The sequence below is a fragment of the Cavia porcellus genome, unplaced genomic scaffold, assembly GCF_034190915.1.
Source record: "Cavia porcellus strain 051 isolate PalLab524CR breed Dunkin Hartley unplaced genomic scaffold, mCavPor4.1 scaffold_33, whole genome shotgun sequence".
In the NCBI taxonomy this organism is placed as follows: domain Eukaryota; kingdom Metazoa; phylum Chordata; class Mammalia; order Rodentia; family Caviidae; genus Cavia; species Cavia porcellus.
This window is the reverse complement of record NW_026947516.1, coordinates 34,973,850-34,993,628: the sequence shown is the minus strand read 5'-3', so window position 1 is coordinate 34,993,628 and position 19,779 is coordinate 34,973,850. Positions and strand designations below refer to the sequence as shown.

General features: G+C 36.0%; 1 protein-coding gene across 19 annotated transcripts in view; it reads left to right on the top strand.

Moving 5' to 3' along the window:
- The window catches only part of Dmd (dystrophin), a 2,110,831-nt gene that overhangs the window by 1,760,712 nt on the left and 330,340 nt on the right, over positions 1 to 19,779 (top strand). For all 19 annotated transcript variants that reach the window (XM_063242792.1, XM_063242803.1, XM_063242804.1 and 16 more), the window contains 2 exons: positions 4,199 to 4,355; positions 19,210 to 19,330. In XM_063242792.1, coding sequence (XP_063098862.1) covers positions 4,199 to 4,355; positions 19,210 to 19,330 — 278 coding nt within the window. The remainder of the gene's footprint in view (positions 1 to 4,198; positions 4,356 to 19,209; positions 19,331 to 19,779) is intronic.

Here is a 19,779-nt window from a genome sequence, read left to right as displayed (position 1 = left end):
TGTGCACTTGTATAGGTTCTTATTAAAAAATAAGGATATTTGTTTAAAAAGTACTGAAATTCTGGAGGTGTGACCTAGGAATCCAGATTTTAAATAAGCGGTTCAAAAGTTACTTATGCAGACTAAAGTTTGAGAAACACAACTTTAGAGTAAACACCTTTCTATGCACGGTTTTCAGGCAGGAACCACAGACTGACTTTCACTTCTGCCCTTATCCTACTGTCCTTTGCTTAAGTTTTTGTTCTCATGTGACATCTTTCCTCCAGTGCATGAGAAAAATGTAAGGAGAATAGTCATTTGATAAGTAGTTAATGTCACCTCGCAGCGGTCTAGGAGGTTTCTAAAGCTGACATTCTACCCATAGAACAGGTTTGTGGCTTTGCTGACTCCTGTCACAGAAAATGAACTTTTAAAACACATCAGTAAGAGATAGAGAGGGATTTGTTGGGCAGAAGTTTAAAGTACATACTCAAAGGAATCAAGTGTGGGTCCTCAAGAGAAGAAAGAAGTGCACTACAGTGTGGAGCTAGAAATATTTATGTGTTTCTGGCAGTAAAAATCTACAGAATTCATCAGCCTATAGTCTTGGTCTGGTCCTGCAACACTTTCCTTTGGGAAAAGCTATTTTACAAATGAAAAAGGACAGTCTGGTCACAGGTGAAAGGGGACCTTTACAAGTTAAAAAAGGAAACATCTGAATCCATATGCAAGTATAAGAGAATTGTCCAGGCTTATATTGCGAAGAGAAAAAAAAATGTTTAAACTGGACTTGACTAAATTTAGGGTCCTGAAGTAGCAAATTTTCTTACAAGTACAATTTTAAAATCCCAATTTCCTTTTTGCTTTTCAATCTGCCTGTATTTCTTCTATCTTTCCTCAGGTAATGTGATCAAACATTCTGAAATTGTGTCTAACTCCACACCATAAGAAAAGTCCCCTCACCCACATACTTGAGAGCTTTCCATAACTTGTGGTTCCAGGTCCTCCTGATACTGCTCAGTTAACTCTTGACTGTCCTTGGGTTCCAACACTCTGCCTAGCTCATGCTATTAAGTTACTTTTACATCTATTAGAACCGAATCCCCTAGGACTCAGAGCTATTTTTTTCTGTCTTTAGAGACACAAAGGAATCACAACACACTAATAATTATACAGCACTGGGGTTGTAGTACTTCCTTTTATAAACCAAACATTAGTTGGAGGTCTCACCTTGGGCTGCCTGCCCTTCAGCAAATCCTCACCACAGGGGGATTTCCTTTCCTCTAAGAGATAAAGCCAAGCATTAGGCATCATTTCTTTCTCCATTCCTTCTCCTTCTGCCTACAGACCTATGCTTCACTGGAACTTGGAGCCACTTGGTAAATATTTATTTAACCAGTGTCTGTCAAGCTTTTTTCCTTGTTGGTACTGTGCCTATCTCTGCCTACCTTTTAGAATATCCTGCTTGACAGCCTCTTTCACCCTCAAGGGGATCAAATTGCAAATTCCAATCACCTCAGGGAATCCTTGTAACTAGTATTCATTACTTGCCATTAAACAGCTAAAATCTTGTATAGGGAATTCTCATGAAAAACTGATAACTGAAAGACAAGGAGGGAACAGAAACATAAAATAATTTATCCCCACCCTGTGTGCACTCTTCATGTACTGTTATATGTAATTCACTGCATTGATGGTATATCATGAGTCATTTATTAGATATTATATTTTTAGGGTCTTGGAACAATTTAATTTCTCTTGATAGAAAATTTTTCTTCTCTATGTTTATGTGGTTCGTTGAAGGAATTCTGATGATTTGGGGAGGTAAAGAAATGAAAGAATAGATTACCTGTACGCCCATGTCTGAGGGATAACCAGGTTGTCATTCTGGAATTTGTTTCACGCATAGTCAAGCATGTGCACACAAATACATACACACATGCACAAAGAGCTTAGGAAAATAGAAAAATAGATTGTATTCATTTTTTTAAACTTGCTTTCTCGCCTAGCAACTGATATGGTGATCCTTTCCTTATCCATAAATATTTGCCTAGGTTGTTGTATTGAAATTGCATAGGATTCCATTGCATTTTCCCTAGTATTGAAGTTTTAAGTTGTTTCTCTGTTATAGCAATCATAAATGAAGCTATAAATACTGGTTTTCTGTGTGTATCTTCGTATGGTTTTTCAGTTACGTTCTTGGTATAAATTCCTTAAATTTAAGTTTCTGGGTTATTGTATTTGCACATTTTAAAGGCTTTTATATATCATCAGATTATCCCTCTGAAAACAGAACAATTTAATTTCAGTAGTTGGAACTCTTTGGTAATTCTGTGAAAGCCAGAAGGAAAATTATATTTGAAATGTCAGGCTAAGTTACCAAATGGCCAAGGGAAATGTTACTCTACCTGGCTGCTCAGCTTTGTGTGATAACTCGGACCCCGGTATAAAATCCAAGAAAGCAAGAAATTAAAATTTGGGAAGCAAAGGCTTTATTAGGTAAAATCCAGGCCTGGTGACGAGTCTCCGGGAGCCAATTTGGAGACTGCGCACCTCACAGCTAAAAGTCAGGACTTTTTATCTTGTAAATCCACAAACAGCTGTTGGTCACACAATGTAAGGAGGGGGGTGGGGGTGTGACGCACTACAAAGCAGAAATGGCAATTCCAAGTCTCCCTGCATACTAGCAAGTTTAGATAAGAAGAAATCTTGGTTTTCTTAACAAAGAATAGAGAAGTCTAACAGCAATTAACAACCTTAGTCACCTTACTTTAGCACCACAACTGTTCTATTTGTAGAGGGCAACAATGGTTAACATATCAATTAGGTAAGATTTTACAATTCTTTACAGAGGAGAACATTGATTAACATATCAATCCTTTGCCCACAGGGAAAGGAAAACACACATTTACAGTAAGGCCAAGTTACAGTTATTGTTACGATACAAACGAAGCTATTTTAGTGAAGAATGTACAATCTAATACAATCTAATGCAATTAACACAATGTGTGACGGGGTACCGGGTCTTTTTGGGTAGGGAAGACCCAGGTTGTCAGGAGCTATTACCTCAGGCCTTTGTTTTATGGCCTTTAGGAAGTTAAAACTTAACCTAGTTAGATTTGAAGGGAGAAGGGGAGGGGAAGCAGCAGGTGGGCTTATACCTTAGAACAGACCTTAGGATAGTTAGGGGGGCTTAGGTTATAACACTTTGTATTTCAATCTTTGCAGCATTAGAAACTTTATTATATTTATGTTATAGGCAGTATTAATTTTTATGAATTAATTAGTATTTGAATACGTAAGTGATGCAACGTAATTCCAGCTTTACTAAAGCTTACCTAACATGGGCCTTCCGGCTTTGTTTTCTGGATGATGATTTATTCTATTAATTTAGCTTCTCATCCTCAAGAGAAAGTGGATTTTATACCACAGATCACTCATTTGTATATTCTTAAATGGTTTCTAATGATTAACATATCCTAAATACAGTTGATGCTAAAGTGCCCAAATCTCCTGCCTAAATTATTCATGTTTGGAGAAAGCTTTCAGACCAAAGTCTGATTTTACTCTTCCACATGAGTTGTTGTCTCAGTAAGTTTTACACAAAGGAAACAAAGCAGAAAATGTTGGGACTTGGTGAAAACAAATCCCAGGTGTGCAGGAATAAAGAAGGGCAAAGAGAAAGGAGAAGCAGATGGGAAGAGGAGCAGAAAAGGACAGACGCCAGACGGAAGGAGTCCACGGAAAGGCTGCCTCGGGTGTAGAAATGGCAAAGTCAAAATGTAGGGAGATACTTTTCCATTTCTCAAAACAGAAAGAATTCCAGCACTGGCATTAGACACGAGAGTACTAGAGGTTTTTATTAGTCGTGGAGTCCAGTTTGTTTTTTTCCCACCAGAAATATTAGATAAGAATCATTAACTGCAATAGAATGGGAAAGCAACTAGATTCCAGTATACATGCCATGCTAAAAGGTCTGAATTCTTCCCGTGGAGACAAACATACAGATGAACACTACCTTTCCTCAAACTTGCCATCAGAATTCCCTCCATATCCCTTTTATAGGTTTCCAAAGCAGATAGTCAGATTTTTAGTAGAGGCTGCTGTGTGTTTCCCAATAAGGTGATACATTTTGGAAATAACCAACCAATGAAATGGAATTGGTAGAATCGTCAATTGTAGTTCTAGTCTGACATAGCTGTCTTCTGCTATTTTTTAGGTCGCATTTGGAAGCCAGTTCTGACCAGTGGAAGCGTCTGCACCTTTCTCTTCAGGAGCTTCTGGTGTGGCTACAACTGAAAGATGACGAATTAAGCCGCCAGGCACCTATTGGAGGCGATTTCCCAGCAGTTCAGAAGCAGAATGATGTACACAGGGTAGGACATTTTTAAGCCTAGTCCCTCATTAAGACATCAGCAATCATCAATTCACACTATTCATATTTCTTGGGTACCTCCATTGGTTTCCCCATTATTCTGAACCAAATATCAGGCATATGTCATTTTGAGGGATCATCTTGAAAAGATAAGTGTTCACTCTTTATAACTAACCACAGTGCTGTCATAATATTTAAAAGACCAATAATTGCCTTATATCAAATATCCTATAAGTTTTCAAGATTTTATTTCTCTTATACATGTAACATGTTAATATTTTCTGAGTTTATTTAAATAAGAAATGCACATTGCATTTGGTTAACTTATTTCTCAAACTTCTTCCTTTACTTTTGAAATTATTATAGATACACAGTGAGGTCTAAAAAATGCCAATTTTCCTAGTACATTTTACCTGGCTTCCTCTAATAGTTATATTGTTATATAGCTATAAGACAACTTTTATTGTCACTTCAGCTTGCAGTCAGTATGAAAATGTGCATCTCATTAAACCTAGCTATATTCCATATGCTCAGTAGCCAGATGTGAGTATTGGCTACTGAATAGTACAGTTCTACAGAGTGGGTCATATTCAGATTTGCTTTTGGACTTTTTTGTAAGACTGCTTCACACTTGTTCATGTGTTTTATTATTAGGAAGTACATAATGCCTTGTTTCTCTATCTTGTGTGTGATTTTAGAAATGATCAATGTCTAGAGGGTACAATGTGATGATTGCTATTTCTGCCATTCTCTAGTCATTGACTGCCTCGAGTATGTCTATAAATTTTGTTCATTCATCCAACATTTGAGTAGCCAATGCCATTCATATAAGAAAGGCAAGATAAATGTTTCTGTGTACCAATTTGCAGAATAATGACTTGTTCAGTATCATCCACTAGCCACGAACAATTGTTTCTTTTTCATAGTTTTTAATTATGTTTCTATCTTCTCTGCTCTGAGTGGGAAAGGCAAGGATGTGGCCTTATTCATTTCTAAGACCCTCCAGCCTAGCAAAGCATCTCTGGTATAGTGGACACTCATAAGTGGTTTTGAAATGAAAATAAAAGATACACAAACAGAAATGAGTAGCCAAACAAATCAATTACCATCAAGTAACAAAAACTTGATAAAATGGTACTGCTTTTGTATGTTGATCACTTTAAAGCAAGATCTCTATGGAGACACAGCCAAAGGTCGCATTTTGAAAAGAGGTCAAGGGTTTATATTCCAGAGAAGAAAATATAGATGATTATGTAAAAGGGGACAGGTTATGAAGGGAGACCCCGAGATCTTTACAAAAGAATGCCAGGAAAACTGCCAGTTTCTCCATTAGCCATTTCCCTTTATATAAACCAGACTATTAAGTTAGCTTTTGTAGTAGGATATAATTTAGTAGTGCTATGTTTTTTTTTCAAAATTTGAGCTTTGAATAAATAGTCAAACACTAGTATATTTATAGAAGAACATGGACTGAGAAGAATGGACATTTTAAATAGAATGCACTATATGATGTAGTGAAATGAGGCTGGCTTCCTGATAAAAGGTATAATTTTATTCTAATTTCAGAAATTAAAGCAAGTGAATCACTGGGGAAGTACACTAAGAGTAAGGAGACTGAAATTCCACTCATTTTCCTCTATGATTTGGATCACAATCCCTACTTTGTTCAGCAACTGAAAGATGAGAAAATTGGTCCAGAAATCTGCCACAGTCCCTTTTAGCACATACTTTGGTGGAAGTCCTGCTTTCCCACCCCTGACTGTTGGCTTTGGTACTTGTTAATACATAAACAGTACAATATCTGTCAATACTAGTCTCAGTCTTCACTCAGCAGTCTCACAAGTATAATATGACCCAGGGAGATGAAGACACAAGACTGGAGGATAACTTACACCCGAGTTCAGTTCATTAATCCCCCCTTGGTCCTATGCTCACTTAGGTATCTATCTGTTACCATTGTTTGACATAACAGGATTTTGAACCCTCTGATAATCCTGTGTTTTGTACTAGTTACACCGTTCCTCCATTTTTACCATCCTCCAAATACAACTTAGCTTCTATCATCAGACATTATAACTGTTTTCCAAAGCTCTAAACTCCTTTGCGTCTTTATTTTTCTATTGCTTCCATCTACAAAATGTCACGACATCGAAATGTTTTCTCCTATCCAGAAAATACCACAGCAGATTGGTATAGTACCTTTTCAGAGTGACCAACCTCCGGCATTTCATTGCCAACACATCTGGAGATCAATTACCTCCAAAATTGTTTCCTAGCTCTGTCTCCTGTCATCACCACCATAGTTAGAAAAAAATCTCTTAATCTCATTGCATCTGTTCTTGTCACCTAGGGTTATAATATCTACATTTCACTCAAAAGTTGTAAAAATATAAGTATGGAAATTACATAATAAATAATGTCAGTCCTCGTTGTTATACTGTTCAATGGTTTCTTAATACCTCAGAAAGAAACCAAAACTTCTACAAGGGCAATGAAATTATCTAGCTGTCTGACCTTAATCTTCACTTTTCCTACTGTTGTTCCCCTTGTTCATGGAACACCAGCCATATTGTATTTTGTGGATTTGTTGTTGTTGTTCTTGTTATTCATATACCTCTCAGGTAAGGCTTGAAACATACTAGTCCTCTTTCTGAAACCCTTTTTTCCCACACCTATCTGTTCATTAGGTCCAGTTTGACATCTAGTAACCTTACATCTTAGCTCAGATATTACACAAGCTCTTCTCTGACACTCCCGCTTAACACTCCCTTTTTATACACTAGTATGACACTGTCAGCTTTTCCTTAGTAAATTACATTTTAGCATCATATATATGTGTATATATATATATATGTATATATATATGCAATTATTTGATTACTATCACTCTCAGTAAATCATGTGCTTCTGGAAATTTGGAGGGGCATCATTTTTATACTTACACTCTGTAATATGCCTAGTATAAATAGATGGAGGAAAATGTAACCAAAAAAGAGGGAAGAAAAAAAGCCAATGAAATACTAGTAAATTTTCATTATTCGCTACGCTACTAAGAAAGAATAGGGGCCTGGAGATAAAGAACAAAGAGTTATGTTCCTTCCTTCCTTGCTTACAACATTTTGCTGTTTATGCCCAATTAAGCATCGTTTTGTGACTCGTGCTTGGGTACACATGGGCTTTGCTTGTACTTTGGCCCAGTGTGTTCAAGAGCTTCTCTTGGCACCTTTAAGGAACACCCTCCTCCTGAAACATTCTCCTTCCTCAAGCAACATCATTACTCCTGGGTGTTGAAGAGAAAATAGTTCAGTGCCCTGTTTTCTTCAGTGTTGTCACATTATGCAGTAGCCCTTTCATTGAGGTAACATCAGGGCTCTCTAGTTAGTGGTACACTATTTGCATATGGTCAAAACAATAAAATAAAATCCTTCAAACTGTGCCTTTCAATTGAATCTTCTGAAGTCAGTTTGTCATAATCGTTGTTCTGTACTGGGAACTGAACCCAGGGACTTCACACCGAGCTACATCCCCAGTATTTTGTTGTTGTTGTTGTTGCTGTTGTTGTTTTGTGATGGTCTCACTAAGGCAGTAAATTGCCCTGAATGGCTTGAACTTGTGATCGCCTGCCTCAGCCTCTCTTGGTGCTGGAATTACAGGCATATTTCACCATACCTGGCTCCAATGTCAGGAAGAAGGAAAGGAAATACAATTAGTATAAATTTCCATCAAAATCTCATCATTAGGCTGGGCTTGGTGGTGCATGCCTACAATCCCAGCACTCTGGAGACCAAAGGAAGAGGCTCACTTTAAGTTCAAGGCCATCCTGTGCTTCATAGTGAGTTCAAGGCCAGCCTGAACTACACAGAGGCACCCTGTTTAAAATCAGAACAAAACAAAACATCTCATTAATGACAGATTTTATACTTCATTTTTATTCAATTTCTTGACTTTACTGTGTTTCCAAACTTACAAATTATGGTTCTTTATAAGATCTTTGATACAATGGTTTTATACACACACACACACACACACACACACACACACACACACACATATATTTATAATGCTTGATATCAATATAGGCCACTTGTAATCATAAACTTATTCCTTTTGTATTTGTAATGTCACATTTTAATCATCTGCTTACTCTCTGTTTTAAGTCATTAATACTCTTGCTTGTTGCTTTCTTATGGGAACAAATGCATCACTAAAATGCCAATAGTTGAAAGTATAATTTTGTATAAGCCAGAGTGTTTCAAAACACATAACTTAGACTTTTCTTATATTATCTTTCCAGATTAATGACAAAATTTTATAGCAAAATATCATCTGTCTTACACTATTTCCTTAAAGTTAAAATATATAGTCTATCTCATTTGCTATGATAGAGAGGCTACAGGTTTTTTTTGTAGGTAGAATCCCAAGATAGTCCACTCAGGTCATTGGGAAGTGCGGTCTTCCTCTCAAAGCACTTTTCACACCCCTGGGAATGAATCTGTGTTCCCCAATCCAGCTGCACAGCATAACAACTACAACTGAATGGCTCTCAAGACTAATTAATAAAATAATGCTCCATATGCAGTGAAGTGGTATAAATAATTAAAGCTCAAATGTGCCTTAGCAAATATAAACTGACCGATTTTTATACCTTTTGAATATATTACCCTGGCTTTTACAATTCCTCATTACTTGCCTCACTAGACTGACTCGTTTTCAATTAGTGTGTATTATTCTGGTCCAGATATATTTTAAAAACTGACTTCCTTTTTATTTACTTGAGCAGTCACTAAAGTGATATTTATTACTTGTCTACTTCTGTGATTAACCTAGAGAGAGTCTTAAACGAGCAAATCATAGTGGGAAATTTCTAAGAGGAACTACAATAAACCATGAGGTTTTTAATTCCCTTTTTCCTATCCCAAATCCAAATGGAGATTAGGTCTTGATTATAAGAACACTGTAGGTAATGACTTCTTTTATTCATATTTTTACTAATGAAATTCTCTGTCATTAGGTTTTCATCTTTCAATTTAAAAAGCTCTGTAATCCCTTCCCTAGTGACCATTAAGGACACCTTCAAAGCTTCCTGAGATTTTCTGGTTAAGACTTAGATGGAAGTAATCAATACATACATTATTAAAACAGTGGACAGAAAGCCATTATTGCTTGGATGCTGTTGACAAATGAAAAGGCTGGAATAAAGTAGTTTACTTGTTCATTTGTCAGATCATATATTATTCATGTTAGATTTCTTCAGAAGTCACCACAAAGTGAAGCAGTGGTTCAGAAATTCAATAAAATCACCCCCAAATCAAGTTGTAAATTATACATTTATTTAGGCTAATTTCGTGATCAATTCAGGCTTGCTTACTTTGAGTACCTTTTAGTATGTTTTAGCTGAAAGAGGTCCCTGTGTTTACTTCACATAGAAATAGAAAATGTGTCTGCGTGCCATTTGCAAATGTTAAAATTTAAGTCCACTCTGTGTTAAGAAATAGTCTTTCATATCGCCTCTGACCATCAACAAAAGGTTGTGATACAGTGATTCATTCCAACATTCAGTGACCTGGCATCTTGGAGTTTCTAACCAAGCTTGATTCCTTGCAGACTCTACTTTTAGCTATACCTATTTTAAGATGTGTCCTTAGTTATGTTGGGAGAAATAATATCTTTTTGATTTATTATTTGTCACCCACAGCAGAAACTCTTTGTAAGTGTGATATCCTATGCAGTCATATTTAGGAATGTTGAATAGAAAACTCTTAAAATGTACTTTTAGAACTGCATTTTTAGGCCTTTGAGGAAATGTTTTAAAAACTAGCAATATCATCAAAATGGAAAAATAAAGTCATCTAGAAATGGCTGTTTTTTCTTTAATGACCACAGTGAGACAAAATGCAAACTTTTTACAAATTTATTTTTTTTATTTTAAAGAGAACAAAACCAATAAAAACAAAGCAGTAAAAGAAATACAGGACCTCAAAACATTATAAAATCAACGATAGTTATAATACCTCCTGATTTCTTCCAAATAGCTGCAGATAACCTCAGACGTAGTAAAAGTCAGACTGAGCAGAACAGAATGTGAACAATAAAAACAGAACAGTGAATATAATAAAGGACTTCAAAACAAGCCAATAGTAAATTCAAAATTACTCCCATAATATATCTTGCTATCCCTGAAATACTTTCTCCTGCCATCGGACTTAACAGAATCAAACAAAACAAACTAAAGAGAATAAAAGCCAACCCAGCAAAACAATGGAATTGACATAGGAACTCAAAACAAGACCATAGGGAACCAACAATGGCTACAACCCTCAGGAGGAAATCCCTTCTATATTCCACACTGTATAATGATATCCTCTGAACCTATGATAAGACCATTGATTCTAGACCTGCAGTGTTAGTGAAACACCAGAGCACCACAGGCATCCAATTGCATTTCACCTCAAGACCTATCATCACAGCCTGTATCTCTCAGAATAAGCCAGTCACTTATGGGGTGGTGTTGGTACTCCGACTTGCCAGCCCATGCACTGGAAGGGGCTGGGGTCTGGCTGTTCCCAGTTCAGCAGTGGCCCACACATGGTACTGGTTCCCAGACTGGGATTATTCTACAAATTGATTTTTGTACCAAAATATTCACTTTATCAAAATATTTTGATATCTTGACAAATTCTTTTAAAATAATACTTATACAAGATTTTGCCTTTACAAAGAACTTTTATAAGCCTTGTTCGTTTAATTAACAATATACATTTGCTCTTTTTCTGTGCTTTCTTTTTCTCAAAAAATTCTTTTAGGAAAAATGTTATCACAGTTAAGATTCCTAGAATGTATTGATTATTTCCAAAAGTATCTATTGAGTGCCTGCTCTATGGGGACAGCTGAGAATACAAGAGTGAACAAAATAAGTCCCTGCTCCTGTGGAAACTGAATTTGAGTGAGGGGTGTACAATGTAAATCAATATGTAAAATAATGTCAGGTAGTAGTAAGTGCTATGAAGAAAAAATTAAGTGAAGCAAGGATTGTGAGAGGGTCCTGGAGAGTATGGGTCTATCTGAAGCAGTAGTACTGGGACAAAGATCTGTGTGAATGGCAGAACCAAGCAAAGACCTTGGGTGCAGATCACTCTAAGCAAAATGAGTAACAAATTCAGAAGGCCAGGCACAAGGGCAGATCTGGAGTGCTCAAGGAAAAGCGAGAGGGACAGTGGTCCTCAAGAGAGAAGGCAGTAGATTGCAAAGACACAATGCCAAACAATCAATAGTCTTACCAGCCATAGTTTGGGATAGACTTTAGTTTATGCACACTGAGGCATCACTGGAAGACTCTCATCAGAGATGATGTGACCTGATTTGGGGTTTGTAAGTTGACTTGGTCACTGTATGGTGAATTGACTGAGAAGGCCAAAACAGAAAGCACAGAGAACATTAAGAAAATGGCAAAGTCTTCTAGGAAAAAAATGATGATGACTTAGACTAGAATGAAAATGATATATATGGTTAAAAAAATTTGAGCCAAGATACATTTTAAAGGTTGAGGTAATAGAACTTTAAATGGAATGTGAAGTGTGAGAAAAAGAGAGGAATCAAAGTTGACTTTCAGGTCTGTGACTTGGACAAATTGGGAAATGATAGTGGTATTTACGAAGATAAGAAAGACCTGGAAATGATCATATTTGAAAGTATGTGCTTGGAGCAAATAAAAGGTTCCACTTTGGGGTTATGATGACAGACAGGACAAGTGGTATGATTCAAAATTATTCACCACTCATACTTGACAATCTCAAATCTTGACTGAGCCTCTTGAGAATGGTTATAAACTAATTTGTCACAGGGTGTTCCAGTAATCCATTCACATGTATTATCACTTCAGAAAGAATGTCCAGAATTTAGGATTTAGGCTCAGTGACCTAAGAACTAATTCTCTCAATGGCCATGGAAAGAGATTGAGTTTTCTCCAGTGATTTCTCAGTGTCAGCTTAGAATTTCACTTTACTTTCAGGAGGAAGTGACTTCCAAAGTGGTTATTAGAAACAGCCCAGCCTTAAGATGGTGAGTCAAACAGCTACTCAAGAGGCTGTGTGGCTGGTAAACTGATCCCCTCTAGTATCACAGACTTGTAAGCATCCTACCCTCTGCTAGCCTGTGCCCTGGATCTTAAAAGAATACAACTTTTATTTTAGAAGACTTCTCCCCAAAACAAATCTCAATCAAGAATTTATTGAGCACATCTTCTACCTCACTACTCAAAACCATCTTCTTCTTAAGTATAATTAGATATTTTTAAATTAATTACAGGTTTTAAAAATGTCCATTTACTTTTCTACTTCAAACTTGCTTTGAATTGATTTAATCTCACTTACAATTTTATTTTATTTTCATGTTGTTGACTATCTGATACAGCATCTAGAGATATCTGACACTGCAATTTCTTATATGACAGAAACTTTTTAAAAAATCTTACTTAAAGATGCCTAAATAGTCAAACTGCTAGAAGCAAAGAATGGAAGGGTAGTTGCCAGAGATTCAGGGGAACTATTACTCAATAGGTATAAAGTTTCAGCCATGAAAGATGAATAAGTTCTAGAGGCTTATTGTACAGCATACAGCCTGTAACAATGTGGATGTATGCACTTAAAATTTTGTTAGAAGACAAATGGCATGTTAAGCATTTTACCCCAATAAAAGAAAAAATGATTAAAATTTTTTCTTTTCATCTCACTTTTTATAACGTCTCTAACATTAGCTGTCTCCAATAAGTATTAAGCTTTGTCTTTCTGAGTATTATTTTCCTGAGTTTCTCTCTTTCTTGAAGCTTTTTTATTTCATGAACATTTATACATTTGCTTACATTCTTAGAAGCAATGTTTTCTTTTTGGCGTTTGTTTTGTTTGTTTTGTTTTTTGAAACAAGGCCTCACTCTGTGGTTCAAGCTATCTATGAACTCTCTATGAAGCCCAGGCTGGCCTCACGCACACAGTGATCCTCCTGCCTCAACTTTTCAAATACTAGGATTGCATTTCTTGATCCCTGCCCTTTTCAAACATCTTGGTTTTAAATTACAGTAGATGAGGGCTCACTGTCCACAAGTCAGCATTTGATAACATATTCCTTTCACATCTGAGGTTCAATAAACATGGTGGCTGTTTAAATAAGGAGCATCACTGTGGTGACAGTATAGGCTCAGTTAGTCTCTCATCAGACATAGAAACAATATAAGAGGCACACAGACAAGGGAGAGATCATGTGGGAATTAGAGTGATAACCGGGGCTAATAAAACTTTTAAATGCTGATCAAATGACAGATATGGCTTTTAATGTCTTGCTTCTGCCCTCTTCCAATCATTTCTTGAATGAATGGAGCTATTGGCACACTCTAAATTTCAGAGTCTGACTGCTCTTCTCACATCCACCGAACACTAGTGGTTCAAACTGTGGAATTTGTATTGGGACATGAACGTTTTCTTTGAGAATTTACTAGTTGAAGAAGACAGAACTGCTAGAGCCATTTGTTGAGGAAATTCCAGCCAGTAGCTAAAAGGTTACACTCAGCTTTGGATCAGGAACATATGAGTAGGCCTGGAATAACATCTCTGTTTTTCCCAATTTATAGCATTATTTTTTTCTCCAATGATTCATGCGACAAGGCTTTTGCCCGCAAGCCTGCTCTGTGTCTAAATCAACCTGGCCTGCCTGTAATGCACTCTGGTTTTCTAACTAGATATTCTTTTTTTTTTTTATTCAACAATATTCAGTGACAATGTATTGTGTGCCAAGCTATAGCTATAATTTTTATCATTAAAAGAGATGCTTTGCAGAGACTGGACAACAGATCTGTGATTAATTAATGATATTGACTATAGAAGATTAGAACTCGATGTTAGGAGTTAGATAAGATGGTTGTCAGACTTGTCATTCAGCAAATAAGCGTGGAAAGGGTCAGGAAGATTCGATAACCTTTTTGAGATCCATGGAATCAGGTACTGGTCCAGACCAGACTTGGATTCCAGGGCTCCTACTGCTCGGGATTATATTCTTTTTACCATTCTAACCTGCCTTCCAAGATGGTTCTGTCAAATTTTTCTTCCGAATATGGAAATTCTGCATAGGCATTTCACCAGATTTTCTTCTGAATAACACAAACAGAACTTTGCCCACTTCAGCGATGAAGTCTGTAAAATTTGGCTCCAGGAAAGCTATGCATGATTGAAAGACATTTGTGTTTTTAAAAACAATGCCCTACGTATTTGCCTTGTCTCTAGGTAAAAAAGAAGATCATTTTCCTCCTGTAATGTCACTCTCTGGGCCCAGAAGCCTCATCCTTCCTCTGAATTTTCTGCAGTACCTCAAGGAAATCAATACCCTGCCCTTCCACAAGTGGTTCTGAGCTAATTCTGTTTACAGCATTGTTAGACATTTTTGATGATATTTACCCTCTTATTTCTGGAAGCAGGAAGGGCATGAAAAAAATTGTCAGTTACTTAGTTCTTCTCTATTATTTTTAGGTTTTTTAAAATTTTCATTGACTTCATAGCCATTAAGGGTTTTTTAACTTTTATGGATCTCAAATTATTATAAATCCAAAGCTTTTACTTTTTTCTTTCACTCACTTTCATCCCGGTTTAAGAATTTCAAGATTTTGTTGTATTTTGTTTTATTTTGCTTTATTATCTTTAAAATGAAATAAAATTTTCAAGATTTGGATTCAAAGTGTATAATGAACTGATGGCAGTATGTATCGGTAAAACATTTATAATTAGAAAATACACAGCATAAATATTCTTAACTAGAGTACAGTGTTAACTTCTCAAAGACAAAAATCAGATCCCTACATCTTCCATACCATATACATAATAGCTTCAAAATAAAATTTTTTGAATCATGTATTTAATCAGCAATAAGTCATCCAATTGGCCAGTTTTTGTATATGCAGCATCCATCAAATCATTTCTTGTGGTATTGAGAATTGAACCCAGGACCTTCACATTGAGTTATATCCCAGATCATTTTTAACATTTTGTTTACTTGTTTTCAAACAGGGTTTCATTAAATAACTAAATTGGCCAGGCTAACCCGGATTTTGCAATCCTCTTGCCTCAACTGCTCAGAGGCTATACCACCAATCCTGGCTTCAACAGATAATTTAACTTTGAAAATAAGTGGATTTACCTTGGGATTTACTGCTACAATAGCATCATAAAGCATGCTTTCTATAGTTTATTTTGAAAACCATTAAAAGCCACAGGAAAAATATTCATTTAATATGCCTAATTTTTTCCAAATTTCAAACAGAGCAGTATTTTATTTTCACAGAAGTATTCTAAGCATTTGGTAATTGCTTGTAATTCTTCCACATCGCTATTTTGGACCTTGGGCCTGGCTGTCTTGAGGAAGTGTAAAGGAAGGTATGCGTTGAGAATGTATTTTATAGAAAATAATTTGGCTACTTCAAGAGATTCAGGAGGCAATTACCTTAGCATTGTAATATCAGCATATAAATGTGGCACAGATATATTCTGTATGTGCAAGAAAGTTTCGAAATCTGATACTTTTCATATCAACATGTGAATGAACCAATTGGTCTGATTGAAAATATGAGTCATAATTTATAGCAGAAAAATCAATGTTTTGTGAGTGTATGTTTTCTAAAACCTAATTTGCAGTCTTTCCTTGAGAAACAAGAAACTTATTACCAAGGAATCAAGGCTCTTGACATTAAATGTTCTTATTTTTGTTTAAAAATGTCTCCATTTTCCATCTTTTCAGAATGCAATTAGCTTTATTACAGCATTCAGTTTATGGTAAATTATTAGCTATTGAATTTTTGATCTTCTACTATATAAATGTAGAATCTTTTCTTATCTACATAAGCCTGTGTCTCTTGAATTCAATGCTACAGGGACCACTCATATTCATTTCCTTGAACAACATTTGGTACATGTTTAAAGTTTGTTAAGCAAATAATAAAGGAGGATCTTTCATATAACCATGTTTTAAATGATATATTATTATTTGTGAGTTTTCTGCATAATAAAAACCCATTTTACTTGCCTTTTCATTTTTTAGAACCATTTCTTCCTTCTTTTGTTTGTTATGCTTTTTCTGTATGTAGTCTACATCTTCCTGAATTCTAAAGATACAATCACTTACCCCGCTCTTTATTCACTTTGTCTTCCTAATTTCAAGCAATGATGTGAAAATAATGGTGCTTATGTCTTTGTAATGACAGAAATTCCTTTGTCTGCTCTTCAGACTCATTTTAATCCTCAGTGACTCATATTTAAGAAATGAACAGTGCAGCTGTGGTGGAGTTAAGTCCTTGGCAACAACTCGAGGGGCAAACAAGTGGTCTCTCACAATGGACCGCCCGTAGCCTTGAATTATTTACTGTTCAGTTGTAACAATGGAGTTTCATCATCAGATAATGTCTTGGACTTTCTCAGTTAGATGAGACCCATTTTCTTATTGAATGACCCCACTCCAATACTTTCTTCTACTTTCTCCTGTCCATATCTTTAACAGATCTTTTCTTCCTTGTCTGATCAAATGTGATAGTTTCCCAAGGACTGTCTAATTCTCCTGAGCCTCTTCAAGTTTTAACATTGAAAATTTCCCATCTTGAAAAATGAAGTGCTGAAAAAACGAAGGTGATTGGTTACTCTATGGCTAGTTTCCATCCTCTCCTCTATATTCAATGATTCTTAGCCCAGAAACACATCTTTTCCCTTCATCTTGTCATTTTCCTCATTCTCTCCTCTTTCTCTTTTTATTCTCAGGGCAAAAAAAATATTTCATAGTTTTCACTGGAATATCTATTCCCTCTTCTTCTATTCTTCCCTCAAGTAAACCTATTTCTGAGGTTATTGCTTTGCCCTAAAATTATTCCCCCCAAATTGGATGAACACTACTGTTCAGTCAGATCTGGCTTCACCTCTACGTATCACAACTAGATATTCTTGAAATTCTCACTCTTTTTTAGCAGTTCCACACTCATTTCCCCCCATGCTCTCAACGTTTCTATTCTGTTTTGCTCTCTGATGAGAGCCTATTTCTCTCTCTGCTCATTAAATATTGATATATAGGTACTCATGTATATTAGCTGAATGAGAACAACTTCTAAATCTCCATTTCTTCTCCACAAACTCTTGACTGTATTATTTCCATAGGATGGGTGTTACCTCTCCAAACTGAGTGATCATACTCTTTAATCTGTTCTGTATACAGAATCTTCCCTGTCTTAGTGTCAGGTTTGAAATGTGACTCGTTAGTAATTTCACCCTGAATTCACACAAGAAGTGTTCTGGATCAGAGACCAATCTCTTTTAATTACCTTATGGTAAATATTGTTACCTACTCCTCCTTTGACACAGAGACTAACTCCTAGGATGATATGATGACTGTTGATAAAATTTTCCTGAGTGCCCAAGTAATCTACAGACAAAGAGATCAGGAAATGTTATTTTTCTCTGCATCTAAAGGAGGTGGTAGCCATACTCTTATCTTCCTGAAAGATTCTTTTTGGAGACATAATGAATTTAATCTTTTTAATTCTAGCTACTTAAGGAGTATGTTTCAGGCTTTGCAATGTAAAAATAGACTTCAAGGTCTGGGCTTCATAGTTTTTGAAGCATAATTATCTAGAGAGAGAGATGGTCTAGACCTTCTAAAGGTTAAAGCTTGACTTAGGAGCCTACTCCAGACTGTAAGCATTTGGCCTTCTTAGATAAGAAAAATTTGAGAAATTACCTAGTAGGTGGCTACAGATCCAATTCAAATGGCATGGGAAAGTTCTCAAGAGACTATAGATTTTGTAGGTGTGCTGAGACATCCAGGAAAATTTAATTGTTCACATTTAGTTTAATTGCATCTACCTTTTGCTTAGTTAATCAATCTGAAACAGGAGTCCTTGTCCCTTCTTCTTTCTTATCTCTAGCATTTAGCCACCAAATCTTCCCTCCCTCCTTCCTTCCTTCCTTCCTTCCTTCCTTCCTTCCTTCCTTCCTTCCTTCTGAGCTGGCAATGAACTCAGGAACTTGTACATGCTAAGAAAGCATTATACCACTGAGTTACACTGCCAGCTAAATAGTTTTCTTTTTGGTCTAGTAACTTCGGGATGGTAGAAAATATGCACTTTGCTTTTCTCTTAATCTCCTACTTCAAGATCTTATAGATGAGAGATTACTAGCCTAGATGCCATTACATACCTATTCTAGGTCTATTATTTATATAAACTTGTTTCTACAGTTCTTACATCCATTATAACTTAAAACACTTCTACTGTTCTCTGAGAACTCACAATGGGTAATATAATAGTTATTTTCCCAAAGTATTGACAGTTTTCACTTAATTTCCTTTTTATATTCTGTTTTACTCACTGTCAGACATTTGGACAGAATTCATTGATGTTTATCAATTTGATTGATTGTATATTTCAAGACAGTCTAAGTTCCTCCAATGACATTTAAGGCTTCCTATTATGTTTGGGCTGCCAATTGCTTTTGGCATATTTATTAGGTTTTCAATATGTATCATTTAACTTTAGATCTACATTTCAAGTTTGATGATCAGGCTTCATAAACAAAGCGCTGTTATCTTAAGGAGAGGGGATCAATTACCTTGAAACTTGAACCTTCCTGCCCTTTCCCCAGAATAATTTTACAAATGTAGTGGTTATCTCATTAACAGAAAGACCTCAATAGCGTTCTTCATCATTCTTTATGGCTAACAGTTTATAAATGAGAGATAAAAATTGACCTGGGTGTTTTATAAGCAAATTCTGAGCACCTAGGATTAACTTGGAGGAGAATGCTACGAGCCAAATAAGCATTTCTTTTCATCTCATTTCACAGGCCTTCAGGAGGGAATTGAAAACTAAAGAACCTGTAATCATGAGTACTCTTGAGACTGTACGAATATTTCTGACAGAGCAGCCTTTGGAAGGAATGGAGAAACTCTACCAGGAGCCCAGAGGTAATTGAATGCGCTACTGTAATAACATATTGATAGAAAGATCAGTGGCAGCGGAGCAGCCCATCCATTCTCGCTGCCAAGTACTGGGTAGCTCTCATGTTTTCTAGGTTAAACAGAAGCAATTCAAATTAAACATAGATGCTGAAAACCAGTAAGGAATCGTAAATTATCATGCATGAATCTGTTTGCACAATCATAAGTAGATTTTAAAAGAAATTAGCAATCACTTATTGATACATTTAGAAAACCATAAAGGACTTTATCTGTCAGAAGGAATTCCATTATTATAAAAACTACAAGCTAATTTTAGATTTTAGAGCCAGACTAAACTGACTTAGAGTTTATGTTATAGATCCTATTTTTTTCCTAATAGTTTAAATGAATCTCAGATTATCGGACTGATATAAAGTAGAAAAGATTCGCTGTGAAAGACAGATTTTTAGATGTGC